General features: G+C 37.8%; 1 protein-coding gene across 2 annotated transcripts in view; it reads right to left on the bottom strand.

Moving 5' to 3' along the window:
• Positions 1-17234, bottom strand: part of Rsbn1 (round spermatid basic protein 1) — a 50261-nt gene that overhangs the window by 12724 nt on the left and 20303 nt on the right. For both annotated transcript variants that reach the window (XM_050157484.1, XM_050157485.1), the window contains exon 3: positions 82-219. In XM_050157484.1, the coding sequence (XP_050013441.1) occupies positions 82-219 (138 nt within the window). The remainder of the gene's footprint in view (positions 1-81; positions 220-17234) is intronic.

Raw genomic sequence — 17234 nt, 5'->3', positions numbered from 1 at the left:
AGTAAGCAAGAATAACTTAATACTCTAACACTTGAGTGTCTAATGATAACCAGAACATTAATAGTCTAAATAAACACCCACTTTTAGAAATGGTGATTCTTCTAACATATCAAGGAACTCGGGGAAGTAATCACCAACTTCTTCATCGACTGCTCCAACAAGACTTATCTGCCGCATCGGACCTGCTCGGTACGTACCACAGCAATACGTCCTGTTGACCTGGATAAATGAGAGAAAGGAACAAGGATTGAGATGCACTAGGAATGAGAACTGAGTACTGTTACCAGTATTAATTTCATCTACATACTGAGACTCAACGGTCAGTTCTTCCAACAAAGTTAACCATTGTAGTCACCCAATCATACTGTAAAGTCAGCCACAAACAGAAATTTTTTAACATGAAGGTTAGCCTAGAAGTTCAACACCTCAAAGGAAGACATTAAAACAGACTTTGCTAATAATAACTATTTAATATTGGAAACTAATTTTTTCTGAAGAGAAAAGACAGAATAAGCAATAAAACTAGCAGGACAAAGGGGGGTAAATGCCATAGCCACATTAATCCTTCATGCCCACTGTATATTCCTTAGCTTAAACTTTAGGAAAGATAGCAAGCTACCATGCTACTCTTAAGTTTACGTAATTCAAACAGCACAATATTAACAGCACCCAACTTACCCACAATTCAAAAATACACGTATCTAGGCCAACTGATAGGATGTGAATAAAGTAAAGCACCCTTTCCTGTCTGAAAAGAGAAAAGAAAGAAAACCTAAAGGGAAGATGGAGTGAAGAAAGGCAGAAGAGGAGAACTTGAGTATAACCAAGTTTATTTTCATTCACATAAAGAAAAGCTTCTTGGCTTATCAGGACCTTCTTATTTTATAAGGCTCACACTTTTCTGAGTACTAATGCTGACTTCAAATAACTGCCCAAAATTAATATTATTATATAGATTTTTACTTAGTGGCATAAGCATGATCAAGGAAGAAGATTAAAATTCTAGAACCAGGTTTTGTGCACTGTAATGTTTAGTCTATCTGGAAAATTGTAACCAAGTTAGCATAACTAGAGAAAGACTCTGGAACAACCACAGCCTTCCCACTTTATCTCTTTTTTTTTGTTTTGTTTTTTTTTTTGTTTTGTTTTTGTTTTTGTTTTTCCCCCACTTTATCTCTTAACACTAAATCAAGCCTCTGGCTTCACTTTACCTATGTTTATTTCTGAGTCTCAGCCCTCCTCTGGCTTTAAGTTTCTTTCAGATCTAGCTTAGACCTCAAGGTCTACCCTCATTCATATTCTATTCTAGTCCTTGCACCAGATGCCTAACAAGCCCTGAGTCTGAAACATTCAAAGCATCAGTTTTATCTCTGAACGCTTCCAGTCAGGAGCCAACAAATCCCTTGTCCCTTAAATCCACTTGTAATTGAGAATCCTACAATGTGTTACCAAATGTATCCAGGTATACCTTTCCCACATAAGCATACTGCTTCAGTAATATCTGTCTCTAGTTCCTTTTTTTTTTTTTTATCAATTCTCCTCACTTTTTAATTCACTTTTCTGATGGAGGAAGGTAACTGGTTAATTATAATAAACCAACTGCTTGGCCTCATAGCTTAGCACATAGGTGGGTGGAATAAACAGAATAGGATGCTGGGCGGAAGAGGAAGTGAGGTCAGACTCTGCTCTGCTTCCGGAGAGACTTGACAGCTCTGCTCTGGAGCAGAGACGCCATGCTTGCCATACTCCACTCTCCCGGGCAGATGCACGCAATGAAGCTCCTCCAACCCACGATGGACTTAGGCTAGAATCTTCCTGGTAAGCGCACCTTGGGGTGCTTACACACATTACTAGAAATGGGCTAGTCCAGGTGTGAGAATTAGCCTGTAAGAGCTAGAGTTCATGGGCCAAGCAGTTCTTTCAATGGATACAGTTTGTGTGTTGTTATTTTGGGCATGAGCTAGCCAAGCGGCCGGGGTGTTGGGGACGCAGCCCCGCCGCCCTTATTTCAACACTTTTCATGTCATTGCAATCTGGCTTCTGCTCGCCCAAAAACAGATCATTAATGACCCCCCCCACACACACACAGACAAATCACAGTGTTTTGTAGTCGTCTGTAGCCTCAGCTTCCTTCCAGGCACCCTTCTCTAGTTGCAGAGTTGGTCTATTTCTCTTTCCGAATTTATTGTACATACCCTGCTATATTCTGTATCTAATTCTCTAAATAAAACCTGTCCCTGGGAGTCAGCTCTGCAGGTACAACTTCTCTCAGTCAGACCGTGGACACTCAAACGCAGCACCTACAACATGGAGCACATTTTCTTCTAAGCTTTCCTTCTACTCCTACACTTGTTTGTTGAGAGGGAGGTGATAGTTCTATATTTGTTTCACCAAGCAATGCTAATCATTTTCTCAATTCCCGAATTAGGAATTATAAGCCCTTTTCCTCATCCCGTAAATAACAAATTTTATCCCTCTAAGTCATGCCTTAATGAAAGAAATAATCATTTCTTATCTAATTGCAAAAATCTCAAAATCACTGTCCTTACATGGGGTTTGCCATGAGCCATCCTACATGGTGCCTACAAATGATCTCCTAAGGAAAGGGTACTTTACCACTCAGCTTTCCTCTTTAAATGCTTCAAGCAGTTCCTTTAAGTTCAAAATCCTCATGAAGCCTTAGCTTCCTTCCAGGCACCCTCCTCTAGTTGCAGAGTTGGTCTATTTCTCTTTCCTAATTTATTATACATATCCTGTTATATTCTGTATCTAATTAAGTTCCTTGTATCTGATCAAGTTCCTTCTGATCTAGTATTCCAAAAGAACTGTATGATTTGCCACATTTTAATACACACTCTAACCTTTGCTGGCTTCCAATTTTCACATGGTATTATTGCCAATCATTATAATTTCAACTTATTCCTCTAGGTAAGTAAATAGGCCAATGAGAAGACAAATCTAAACAAGGTTTCCACTTAAAGAAATCAAGTGTATGAAATTTACAGGTATTAGACAAGTTGGATTTAAAGTCATAACTAGATTAAAATAATAACAACAATAAGAGATAAGAGCATTTGACTAACATGTGTAAGGGTAACACATCTAATACACCAGACTAGTCTAGCCACCTCTGCTTGTTTGGACCAGAGCCTCCAGGTTCTGGTCAGGACATAAGCCACCCATATAATCCTCCAGGCCATTCATAAGACATATTCCAACCTGTCTTCCCAGCCAGACTCTGCACAACTAGTACAGGGTCTTGCCAGGTGAGTCCACCCTCTACGTACTCTTCCCAAGCCCCAAATCTACCCCCAAACTCTGGATGCCAGCCCTGACCTCTGTGTCCACTTAACAACCTAAGCAATGCCCAATCTTTAGAATCAAAACAACCTACATATACTGTGTTCCAACCAACTGACCATATCAAATGCAGACAAAAGAAGCCCACAATACTAGAACTTCCAACAAAAATGCAAACAATATGAAAGATGGAGGCAGTATCCTTCTCTCCCCCAAGACCCACTAGTCCTATAGAAATGTTTGCCAATGAAATTTAACAAATTCAAGGAATTTAAAAAAACAAAAAACAGCTCAAGAGAATAAATATCTGAGTATATACTCAGTATATATATACATATATATCATATATTCACAGTATATATAATCAGTTTGTAAAAATTAATAACTTTTCTATACACCAATAACAAACACACAGAGAAAAAAAAATCATGTGAACACTCCAATTCAGAATAACCTCAAAGAAGATATATTAAAACCTAACCAAGGAAGTAAAGGACCTGTACAATGTAAACTTTAAACCTCTGAAGAAAGAGATAGAGAAAGATACTAGAAAATGGAAAGACACTGCTTACTCATGGGCTGGTAGAGTTACTGCTGTGAAAATGAGCATCCTGCCAAAAGTCATTTACAGATTCAATACAATCTCAATCAAAATCCCCATCTTATTATTCACAAAAATATTGAAAAAATACTAAAATTCAAATGGAACCACAAAGGACTATGGATAGCCAAAACAATCCTGAGCAAAATGAACAATGCTGGACGGATTACTACTCCAGGCCTCAAGAGATATTAAAAGCTATAGTAACAAAAACCAAAATGGCAACGACACAAAAACAAACATGAAGACCAATGGAACAAACCAAAGACCCAAACATTGAGTTTATATAAGTCATCTGATATTCGACAACGTTGCCAAATTAGAGAAAAGATAGCATCTTCAGTAAATGGTGCTAAGTGCTGGGATTAAAAGTGAGCAGTGGTGGTGCACACCTTTAATCCCGGTACTCAGGAGGCAGAGGCAGGCGATCTCAATGAGTTCGAAGTCAGCCTGGTCTACAAAGCAAGTTCCAAAACAGCCGGACTGTTACACAGAGAAACCCTGTCTCGAAAAACCAAAAAAAAAAATAAATTGTGCTAAGAATACTACATGTCCAAATGCAGAAGAATTAAGTCTGTATCTATCACCTTGCACAAAACTAACTCCAAATGCATCAAAGACTTAAATGTAAAACCGGAAGCACCGATACTGCTAGAGCAAACATAAGCAGTTCCTCACAGGATATAATTATAAGAAGGAATTCTCCAAATTAGAGCAGATTTGCCCAGAAACTGAGACCAACAACTGGTAACAGCACTTCTTAAAATTAAAAAGCTTCTGCATGGCTAAAGAAACAATCGAATACTAACTGTGAATGGTGACTGTAAGTTATGTGTATTACAGTACTGAACAGATTACAGAGTCTCCTTGTGTAAGGTTTCCCTTTAATACTATCTATTCACTATATTTTCTTCATTGACGATGCAGCAATAAAATTGAACAGTGTAAAAACATAAAAAAAAAAAAAGAAGCAATCGAATGAAGAGGAACCTCACAGAATGGGAGAGAATCTTGCCAACTATAGATATGTCGGAGAATTAATATCCAGATAACTAAACTAAATAAACAAACAAATGACCCTTTTTTAAAAAAATGAGCTTGGGGGTCTCTGAATGGTGTTCTCAGAAGGATAAAAATGGCTAAAATACATCTTAAAAAAATATTCATTGTCCCTAGCAGTAAGGAAAATGCAAATCAGAACAACTTTGAGACTTTATCTTACCCAAGTCAGCATAGCGAAGATCAACACAACCAACAACAAATACAGGAGAGAATGTGGGAAAGAGGGAAACCCTCATTTACTGTTAGTGGGATTGCAAATTGGAAGCCATTCTGGAAGTCAGTTTGGAGAATCCTCAAAAACTAAAATTAAATATACTATATGACCTAAGCTATACGTTGTTATGCCTAAAGGACTCGACATGCTACACCAGATACTTGCTCAGCCGTACTCACTGACATGATGTTCACAATGGCTAACAACAGAAACAGCTGATGAACATATAAACTATCTGCAGTGGCACTATGGAATGCTATCATCTGTAAAGAGAAGTGGAATATGAAGTCAGGAAATATGGTGGGAAATGCAAAGAATTAGACCCAGACCCAGAAAGAAAAGTGTTTCTCTTCTGTGGTTTCTAGCTCCAAATCTTTAGGTGTGTATACTGTATGGTTTGAGTAAGAATGGCCCCATAGATTTATATATTTGAATGCTTAGGCACTACTAGGTACTTCCAGACACTACTTGAGAGAGATAAGAAGGCGTGGCCTTGTTGGGGGAAGTGTACCAAAAGGTTTAAAAAGTCGATTTCAAGCTCTTGTCTTCCTGCTGTCTGAGAATCCAGATGAAGAACTTTCTTTTTTTGTTGTTTTGTTTGTTTGTTTCGAGACAGGGTTTCCCTGTGAAATAGTCCTAGCTGTCCTGGAACTAGCTCTTATAGACCAGGCTGGCCTCAAACTCACAGAAATTCACCTGCCTCTGCCTGCCTCCTGAGTGCTGGGACTAAAGGTGTATGCCACCACCACCCAGCTTAGACGAAGAACTTCCAGCTACTTCTCCAGTACCATGAATGCTTGTATGCCGCCATGCTCCCCACCATGGTTAGAACATTGAAACCTCTGAAACTGTAAGCCAGCCCCAATTAAATACTTTATAAGAATTGCCTTGGTCATGAAGTCTCTTCACAGCAATAGAACACTGACCTATTCTTATTGGTGTGAATAAGGACAACTATTTAGAATGTATTTAGGAATTATGCTGTGTTAGTAAAGTGGCTATTATAAGTTCACCAAGATCCATGCTTTCATTATACCCATCTCAAATAACTGTAAAAGGCAGCAAGGTAAAAGTGGATGGGGGAGGAGAGACAATAATGCTCTGTATAGCAGGGTAGAAGTGATCTGAAGGAGGGAAATAGAATAAAGGGTGCTTTAATTAGGGACAAGAAAGATAAACACAGATGGAAGGAGATAGGTAAAATAACAGAAAGGATTCTGGAAAGTCATAAGGCATTGTATTATTATCTACCTACCTAAAATTACATATAATACATACTGTGTTTACATATATAGTTTAAAATTTCCATCTGGGCTGACAATGCTCCTCCCAAGAGCCACAGACTATGTAACAAAAAAACAATACCAGGCAAAACCCCTTCTGAGTTTTTGGTCAATGCTGTCCAAGAGACTCTTAAAACATTTATGGGTATTGTTGTTGCCCCTTGGTTGCCTCCCAAAGGTTGAAGGCAAGTCTGTATTTTTGGACACCATATACTTCATGCATAGGACCTGGAAAATCAAGACATACACCTTCCCTGACAGCCTCCTTCATATAACCAGAAGTCTCCGTGAAGATTCCAAGGGAGGGAAGCAACCAACAGTCTTACCTAGCTAAGACACCTAGGAACTACAATAACCAGTATGGCAAAATATCCCTAAGGGTGCAATAGTAGCACACATACTTTGGCAATAACTAACAACTCTCTAGTTGGATTTAAGTCCTGTTCAACAAGAGGAAATCGTGCCCCTACTAGACACCTAGCCAACTCCATGTGTATAATGAAAGCATGGATCTTGGAGAACTTACAACAGCCACTTTACTAAGCCAGCATAATTTCTAAATGCATTCTAAATATTTGTCCTTATTCACACAGATAAGAATAGGTCTCATTTCTCATCAAAGAAATGTCTCCTTACAACAGATGGAGAAAATTATAGACAACCACAACCAATTAAATGCACAGAACAAATGACAGTATGCTCCAACTTAATATATCTATAATGCAACTTCTACACTTAAGACTCAGGGATCATAGCAGAAGAAGAGATAGAAAATTTCTGTTCGGAAATTTTCCTCCTAGAAATATCAGAGAAGCTACACCTATAAAATGTTACCAACATTTACAACCTAAATAAGATCTGAATAAGCATAATATCAATAGACAGGCTAACATGGAAGGGGAAATCTCATGGGGCCTACACCCTAGTCCAGAGCACTACAGGCAACAAGAAATGCTGACAGCAGAAGAAATATTCTTTTCCAGGAAAGAGCCCCCAACTGGTTATCCAATACCAAGTGGTCAAACCTGAAATCATATACATACAAGTAACAGTATATAAATTAGGAGGTTGAATTTACAATTTATAAATGCTGTGGGACAATGGTCTTGTATTGTTTTAATAAAACACTGATTGGCCAGTAGCCAGGCAGGAAGTATAAGAGGGGCAACACAAACAGGAGAATTCTGGGAAAAGGAAAGACTCAGTTTGCAATCGTCATCCAGACACAGAGGAAGCAGGATAAGAATGCCTCACTGATAAAAGGTACCAAGCCATGTGGCTAACACAGACAAGAATTATGGGCTAATACAAGTTATAAGAGTTAATAAGAAGCATGAGCTACTAAGCCAACCAGTTTATAATTAATGTAGACCTCTGATTGTTTCTTTGGGACTGAGAGGCTGTGGGACTGGTGGGACAGAAACCTCTGCCAACAAGGAATATATATGCATATCTATGTATATATAACAACAGTTAAAGAAATAGAGGTCATGAATTTAAGAAAGGACAAAGTGAATGTGTTAAAGAGAGGAAAGGGGGAAATTACATAATTATATTTTAATTACAATTTTAAGTGAAAATAAAAGTAACCATATCTCATCTTATTATTTAAGGTTTAAGATAATTATAAAATAAAGATAGATATTAAAAATTAAAGTATGGAAATACGAATCAGTTATTAAGACTACTAACTGCTCTTCCAGAGAACCCATATTTGATTCCTAGCACATATACAGCGGCTTACAATTTTCTGTAATTCTCAGTACTGAGGATGTGACAATCATTTCTGGCTTCTGCAGGCAACACATGGTACACAAATACACATTCAGGTTAAACCATTGATATTATCTGGAAAGCCTAATTTTATAGTAAGACTTGAGAGAAAATATAGAGAAACAAAGGTCCAAAAACTAAAGGGGGAAATGAATATTTGAGGAAAGACAAGTAAATAAACTGTCAAAGAGCTGGGCTGTAACTTTATAGGCGGGGCTAAGAAAACAGCAGAGAAGGGAGGACCACACAGAGAAAGGAAAAAAGAAAGCAGCTAAGCTGTAGTGAGAAGAGGGCTACAACAGCGTAAGATTAACATTTCAAAAACACTAGGTCTGAGTAAAGAAGAAAACTTACCCAGAACACATCTTTACTAAAGAACTGGTTAAACAAGTTAACAAATGGTTGATACGGAAGAAAACATAAGCTGTTAACTTAGACCAGACGCTGGCAAACTCCAACCCACAGATCTACCACAGGATTGCCAAGCTGAACTGGAAAACATCCTACCCATTCATGTCTACCAACACACAATGGCAGAATTAAGTAGTGAGTGCTTCAGAGAGAGGCAAATACTACACAGTTCTTTGTATTAAAAGTTTATATACCCCAGTTTAGACAGAGGCAGTATGATCCTAAAATACTATGCAGTCCTTCTCAGAGGAGTTTACCAGCTGGGTGTGACAGTGAACACTTTTAGTCCTGGCACTAGGGAGGCAGAGGCAGAGGAATCTCTGGATTCAAGGTCAGCCTGGTCTACAGAGTGAGGTTCAGGACGGCCAGAGCCACACAGATAAATTCTGCCAAAAAGGGTGGAGGGAGGGTGGAAGAGGAGTGAAAAAAATTTACCTTTTCCAGTTTAAAACACTCACATGAGAAATCAGGCAGTGTGTGTTTAAATATAAACGCTGTATCATAAACTGCAGTGTATCTGTAATACAACATAATGCCTCACATAAATACAATTTATATATGCTAAGGCTAGAGATAGAGTAATCAACCATTATACTCTGGCAAACAGAGAGAGAAGAGAAAAGAGCTGTTGATCAACACTGTCACTTGCATTAAAATTTCTAATAAATGCAATTTTTGTTAGTTATTTAAATAATTAGTAGCACAAGTCAGACTATGAACAGCATTTATAAGCATAGTCAACATGCACCAACTGTATAAATCTGATGCCAAACAGCAAACCACTAATTATTCCTAAGTATTCTGTATTTCTTCTTTTTAGTGAGAATTTCCTGGGCACATGGCCAGTATGCTAGGCTCCCTGGCAGCCAAGTATACCCTGTGATTAAGTTACAGCCAATAGGACGCAAGTTAGAAGTGCAATTTTCATAACGAACCATCTTGTCTTTCACTTCCTTTCTTTGCTAGCAGAACCCTGGATGATATAGAGCCAGATGCATCCAAGCATGTAATAAGAATGGACAAACTTAAAGACAGAAGGAACTAGCACCCTGGATAAAGGGAAACAGTGTTGCCAAACTCTAGGCTGCTGTAAGGAAAAAAAAACTTCCTTTCCTAGCCACCATATCTACATTCTCTTTGTTATGGTAATTTTGGTTGCAAAGATAACACTGGCAAAAACATAATCTGACCTGTACTTGAGAAAAAAAAACTACCAACACACTACAGCCAAAAGAGACTAATCATAGTGATGAGGTACTTGCAAACCATACAAGTGAAAGAAGTACAAGTTAAAAGTATAGTTTAAATACTAATAAAAGATTAAGAGAGAAAACAACAGTCTTCAAATACTTAGAGGCCAACATGGCTTGTCCCCCCAAAAATGCTAAAAGTTCAGTCTTAGTGTGGTGATGCTGGGATATGGTGGAGAAGTAATTAGGACACTGGAATATCACCTTAGAAAGAAAGTACCACAGTCACAGAAAGCTGACACACAGAACACACAAAGTTCCTAAGAGATCTCTAAAAGTGAGCTGGAACCTCTTGTGAATCCCTTTGCCACATGGCCACTGACCATACTCACCCAGAATTGAGTCAGATGTATGCTAGTGACGTACTGTTGAATCCCTAGTACACTGAACAAACAAACAAACAAATAAATAAACAAACCTTTTGTCTTTATAGTGTACCTGGCCATTGTTAGCTTGTGATAGCAACAGAAAAGAGACTAAGAATTTTAGCACAAGAGAGTAGATTTATATAAACAAAAATATAAGAATAGTAAAAAGTCCAAATCATTCATATACTATAAACTTATATGTCAGGGATTGCCGTCAACACAGATATAGAAAACCTATTCCTGACTCCTTAAAGCTTACAGTCTACTGGGGAAAGACATAAACTAAACTACAATACTGAACTCAAACTGTGAGGTCTTCAGAATAGAAAACAAACACTACAATAGAGTATGAAATCTCAATCCAATATATAAATGTCGATTAAAGTAACATTAAGCTAAAATCTGAGAACAAGTTTAGAGAGAGACAAGAATCTATTAAGAATTACTCTCTCCAAGGGTGTGTGTGTGTGTGTGTGTGTGTGTGTGTGTGTGTGTGTGTGTGTGTGTGCATACAAGCATAGTGGTGTACACCTTTAATCCTAGCTCTCCCAAGGCAGAGGCAGGCAAATCTCTGAGTTTGAGACCACTTTGGTGTACAGAGTAAATTCCAGGACAGCCAGAGAGAGCTACACAAAAAAATCCTAGCAAACAAACAAACAAACAAACCACCTAACAATTTGGTAAGCCATTAGGTCTAAAGGAAGAGGAAGCTCCCAACCTGCCTTTGTCTTTGTTTCAGAGCTGGGAGTCTTACTGTTATGTCCAGGCTGACCTCAAACTGTGGAGCTCAAGATCCTACCTCAACCTCCCACATAGCTGAAACTACAGAATGTGTCTTCACGGCAAACCATACTTCTCAGTTTTTAAAGCAGGGTCTTATAAGACCCAAGATGGCCTGGAACTCACATTATGTAGCTGAAGATCACCTTGAACTTCTGGTCCTCCAGCCTCCGCCTCCTAGTTCTGGGATTGCAAGTGTATGCCACCATATCTAGTTAACACAGTGCTGGGATTCAGCCCAGAGCTCTGCATGGCAGGCAAGCCTTCTACTACATGAGTTACATCCTCAAACTCCCATATTTGCCTTTTTGTTTTCAATTTTGTTTTTTTAGTATTCAGAGAAGCAAAGAGAGAGAGAGAGAGAGACAGACAGACAGACAGACAGACAGACAGACAGACAGACACACCAATTAGGAGGATTCTATAATATTCAAAGTAAGAAATAGCTCAAGAGGTGAACTGATCTTAGATGGAGTTGGGAGAAAAGATATATAGAAAGAACCAAGGAGATTAAACTATCAGGACTTAGAGAAAGACTGGATCTGACAAAAAAAAAGGAGAAAGTATCAAGGATTACTACCATCTTGTATCATTTCCAACCAGATAGGAAAGAATTACATATTCTCTCTTCTCTGGAAGAGGAGTTTGGGTAGGAAGATGCTTTCTTCTGATTTGGACACCATGAATGTGAAGCATGGGACATGCTGGGAAAAAACACCCCAAAGATGTGCAGGTTGCTATGAATGTTAACTTACCGGAAAAGGGGACTTTGAGAGTACGAATAAATAAGGATACTGAGATGGATTATCCAAGTGGACCTCACATGCATCCTTCTAAGACTGTGGCAGAGGAGACGGGACTAGAAAGGAAAATCACCTCACCGCTCTTCCAGTTGGCTCCAAGAGTTCTAAGAGAGAGCTGTAAACATATTCTAATTTCCAGGCAAAAATGTAATGGTTCTTAGCTATAGAAATTAAAAGCCCCAGAGAAAAAACCCTGATAATTGGGGCTTTGCTCAGAATGCTATGGATTCCTTACTGAGTCACAGACTAGGAAGTTCCACTTATATGACTGCAGGGCTTCTGACCAGTTTTATAGTAACTCGTGTTTACATATGAACAAAATACCAGATCACTTTGGAAGAAAACCTGTAATAGAACTAGAGCTTAAGAAAAACAGAATTTGTAAAACAAAGCATAAGAGAAAATTTGATTAATTTAATAATTAAAATATTTGACCAGAGGAATAAGAGAGGTGATTGCATTTATGACAGAGTAATAGGAAGTTATTTTAAAAGCAACAGCAGACAAGACTGAACCTTCTCAAATTCAAACCATTATAGCTAAAATTTATCTGCAATACAAAAGAAAAATATATAATAAAAGAAAAAAAAATTTAGAGGACCAACCTGAGCCCAAGAGATGAAATAGCCACAGCAATATAACAAGTCCCCACTCAAAAGAGGAAATTAAAGCCAAGAAGATGCTCCAAGAGTAAATATGGCATGTGCCTGCAGGCCCAGGACCCATATGGTGGAAAGAAAAAAATTCTGACTCCCCTAAGTTGTCCTTTGACCTCTACATATATGTTCTATATGTGTGTATATGTGTGTGACCGATGTAATAAAACTGTAAAAAAAAAATAAGTAAATTAAACCATCAGTTGGGAGACCTAGCATACAATAAAAAATGTCAGCAAGAAAAAAAAAGGGGGGGAGAGAGGGACAAGAGGGAAGGGGAGGGGAAGGGGAGGGGAGAGGAGGGTAAGGGAGGGGAAGAATAGATCTAACAAAGATTTAAAGCTGGGAATGTTGCTCAGTGGTAGAATACTTGCCTACCATGCCTAAGAGTCTGGATTTAATCCCCAGCAGAAAAGAGGGAAAGGGGGTGAAGATGGAGAAGGGAGAAAGAAAGAAAGAAGAGGAAGAGCAGTAAATGAGAGCAGAGAGATAAGAAAGGGGAAAGGGAAGGGACAAAAAAGAAAAGAAATAATAGAAAATGTACTCAAATGGAGAGAATATATTTCCAGAGTTCAACTGCACTGAAGTTTCATTTCTTGGGTTACATGATATGTAACTTATTTATATTTCTTTATATGCTTGATACATTTCACAGTAATTAAAAAATCTCATTTTGAAACAAATTACCCTTAATATTCTTAATTTTTATAATGAAGAACTGTTGAAAACTTCAAATATAGAGGGAGGAAGAGCTCCAAAAGGATCAGAAATGATGACAACATTGGATTCCTCAACAGAAACACTGAAGTGTGAAAGACACTGGAACAGTGCCGTTACAAACTGAAGAAAATGACCTCTAATCTAGAACTCCATACCTATCTGAATTATCACATGACACAGTAGAACAAAGACTTCCTACATATGAGTCACTGAACCTCGGCAACAGTTCTAAACTCTTAAAAGAAAAATGTAAATAGAAATCCCAGGTAATGGGGCTGGAGAGATGGCTCAGTGGTTAAGAGCACCACCTGCTCTTCCAAAGGTCCTGAGTTCAATTCCCAGCAACCCATGGTGGCTCACAACCGTCTGTAATGAGATCTGTGCCCTCTTCTAGCCTGCAGGAAGAGTACTGAGAATACTGTATACATAATAAATAAATAAATCTTTAAAAAAAAAAAAGAAATCCCAGGTAATATATGTGAACAGATATTTACCTCAATAATTACAACACAGAATATTATAAAATAGTAAATGCCCAAGAACAAGATCTGTAACATCCAACGCCCTCAACACAGAGGCTAACACTCAATGACCTAGAACTTTGTGCATCAACATAACCCTTACACAGTGTTGTTGAACCAAAACTAGGACTCTAAAAACGCATGTGATACAGTAGTAAAAGTTACTTATGTTAGTTTATATTCATGCTATTGTGAGTGCTGTTTCTCTCTTGCCTAACATAACCTGGGGCAAGTAGACTACCCAGAATCTATAATAAACCTCTGAACCTATTTTATGTTTAGGGTGGTATATCAAATGCAGGCCTTTTGTCTAAAGAAATAAGGGTTATCAGAGGCTATTTTTTTCCCATAGTGGCTACCAAAAACTCAAGGTCAGACTCCCAGAAATAGAGTGATAGTCATGATGATATAAACTGGACATGGGTCAGACAAGAGTCACCAGGGTAATTACCAGTATAAACTAGTTTCTGCTGTGGGACAATGGACTGTATCCTGTCACTTGTATTTTAAATAAACACTGATTGGCTATTAGCCAGGCAGGAAGTAGAGGCAGGGCGACCAGGCAGGAAGTAGAGGCAGGGCAACAAGAATTCTGGGAAAAGGGAAGTTTCAGTCTGCAGTTGTCACCCAGACAGACAGGAAGCAAGGTGTGATTGCCTCACTGAAAAAGGTACCAAGCCACGTGGCTAACACAGACAGGAATTATGGGCTAATTTAAGTTATAAGAGTTAATAAGAAGCCTGAGTTAATAGGCCAATCAGTTTATAATTAATGTAGACATCTGTGTATTTATTTGGGACTAACCAGCTATGGGAACTCGTGGGACAGAAATCTCTGTCAACAAGTTTCTAACGTAATAGACATTAAGCCATCTACTAGATTTAAAATATATCATAAAAAGCATGTTGTTGAACACCCATATCTATCTCCCTCTCCTTCTACAGTAGATCAAGGTTGCTAGTCACTCTGATACTAGAAACCCAAATATAACTGGAGATTCTCATAGCAAAGTATGGAATTAGTAAAAATTATAAATTACAAATTCGAGACATAGATTGCTTCTAGGAAAAGAAAAACTTGTCTTTTAAAGAACACATACAAAGCAGTAATTTATTTATATAACTTATCTCCTTTTCATATAAAATAGAGGAGGCAAAGGTTGGAGAATTGGGGATGGCTTATTATTACTGAAGATCCTAAGCAAATGAGTAGTTTCTGTTTGGAATGATGGAAAAAAATTTTTTTCTGGAAATAGATAGAGCTGATGATTATGTAACATTCTGAATGTAATTAATTCCACAGAATCACAGACTTTAAGTGATCAAAATGGTAAGGCTTATATTATGCATATTTTTTAAATAAAGAGGTTCAAGAAATAGGTGAGTTAATTGAGTGCTTGCCTAGCATGAAGTCCTCAGCTGAATTCTGACCACTGCCTGTAGTCCTAGCCAGAAGTTTAAGGTTATCTCTAGCTATGAAGGGAGTTGGAGACCAGTATGGGAAGCATGAGACCCTGTCTCAAAAGAATAAGTAAAAAAGAAGTAGGCTGAAGGTCAGAATCCAGAACACAAATAGGCAAAGTAGTTAATACAGAGTGGGAGTATCTTCTCTGAGAGACTGAGAAGGGATGAGGGACTGGGAATATGACTCAGTCCATACAGTGTTTGCTACATAAGAATGAGTACCTGACTTCAGAGTCCCAAAATCCCAGTGCTGGCAAGAAGACAGATGATCCCTAGTGCTCCCTGGCTACCCAATCTAGCTAAATTAGTGAGCTGCTGGTTCAATGAGAGATCTTGCCTCAAAATATAAGATGGAGAATGACTGAGGAAGACACATAATGTTGACTTCTGACCTATACACACATGTTCAAGCATGCACACAGCACACACACACACCACATATACAAACAACATCAAAGTCTTGAAGAAGAAGTAATAGGCAAATAAGCTGACTTTCCTAAGCATTGCTGCAAGTCTTATAAAGACTTATAAAAACTTATAAAAACCTTATAAAGAGATAAAGTCTCAAATGATTATCAACCCCAAAAGGGTTTTTAGAATAATTTTATACTATGTTAGACAAGATTATGCCTCAGTTTATGATGTTATGAAATTCTGAGATTGTACCTACATATCAAATGAAAAGAATTACAATATGGTAGGTAGTATGTGATACAAAACAATGCCTCTTAAATTTCTCTGATTACAGAAATTGAACCATTTGGGGCACTTATCTCACTTACTCCAGATTTAATGAATAGTAATCTCCAGAAGAATCTGAGATTAAGACATCTTCAATGAAAGCAAAAATCAAGCTGAGTTCTATCATTTCCTAAAGTGTATTACAGTACAGTGGGTAGAGGAAAAAACATGTCAGGAGCGTTGTAAGGAGGTTAAGTAAAGAGAATAGAGCAGAACAAAGCAAAGCTGCTATGAACATAGGTGATAATGGCAACAGGGAAAACCCACATTGGTAAAATCAGGAGAGAAGGGTGTGGAATTAACCATGCTTAGCATGCACTCACAGGATCTGGTATGTTTGTAAGACACAAAATACGAACCAGCTACTGCTCAAAGTACACACTGCTCTACAGCAACATACATATGGTTCTTTAGATTAGAAACTCAGCACTGCAGTTATTCTATACAATTTCTGAAAGTTAAATAAATCCCACTGTGTGTCCAATACACACAACTTCTAAAACCACCCATTAAGACTAAGAAATATAACATACTGAAAACACTGTGTATGTGTGTATATGGGAGGGGTGGATTGTTCCACAGAACTTGTACTTCAGGAAGAAGCTTATTTAAGCTGTTTAAAAAAACAGAAAGGAAAAAGCAAGCCAGCAATCTTCCTAACCTTGTGACCTATGAGTAGAAAAACATTCTTTAAAATATCCCATGGAAAAGCACTGAGTGGGTCAAAGTAATTTTATTACAAGCTGTACTGAGAACTAGAGAAAATAACCAAACCTGCTATGCATACTGTTTTATTTTCTAAAGGCAGTAACTTCAAATATTTACTTTTCCCTTTTATACAATACACTAATGCTTAGAGTTCCTCAAGGGTTTATCTTTTTCCCAATTACACACCATTTTACTAATTCCACTCTTCATCACAATTATCAACATTAAAAAATGTCAATATATCAATCAAAGGCTAGGGAGGTAATAAACCTTACCCTAACACATGATAGTGAAATAACTGTCTGTTATTCTCTAAAACAAGACATTGAAGTTGGATAGTCCAATCCTACAAAATATTACCTTTTTTAGAATATTACAACTATAAAAGTAACATTTGAAGTACTACTACCCAAACAAAGTTAAAAAGGTATGTTCTCACTCAGGCCAGTGATGCAGTGGAAAACATGTCTAACTATATTTTTTAAGTATGCCTTTCGGTGAGATTTCTGATCATTAAGTACAGAAATTCTTTGAGAGAAATAAATTATCAGAACTTAAAATATGAACATCTGCCCTGAAA

This window comes from Alexandromys fortis, unplaced genomic scaffold (assembly GCF_014885135.2).
Source record: "Alexandromys fortis isolate MF-2015 unplaced genomic scaffold, M_Fortis_MF-2015_v1.1 scaffold_78, whole genome shotgun sequence".
Lineage (NCBI taxonomy): Eukaryota > Metazoa > Chordata > Mammalia > Rodentia > Cricetidae > Alexandromys > Alexandromys fortis.
Note: the sequence above shows the minus strand (reverse complement) of the source record. Positions and strands in the feature narration are given on the sequence as shown.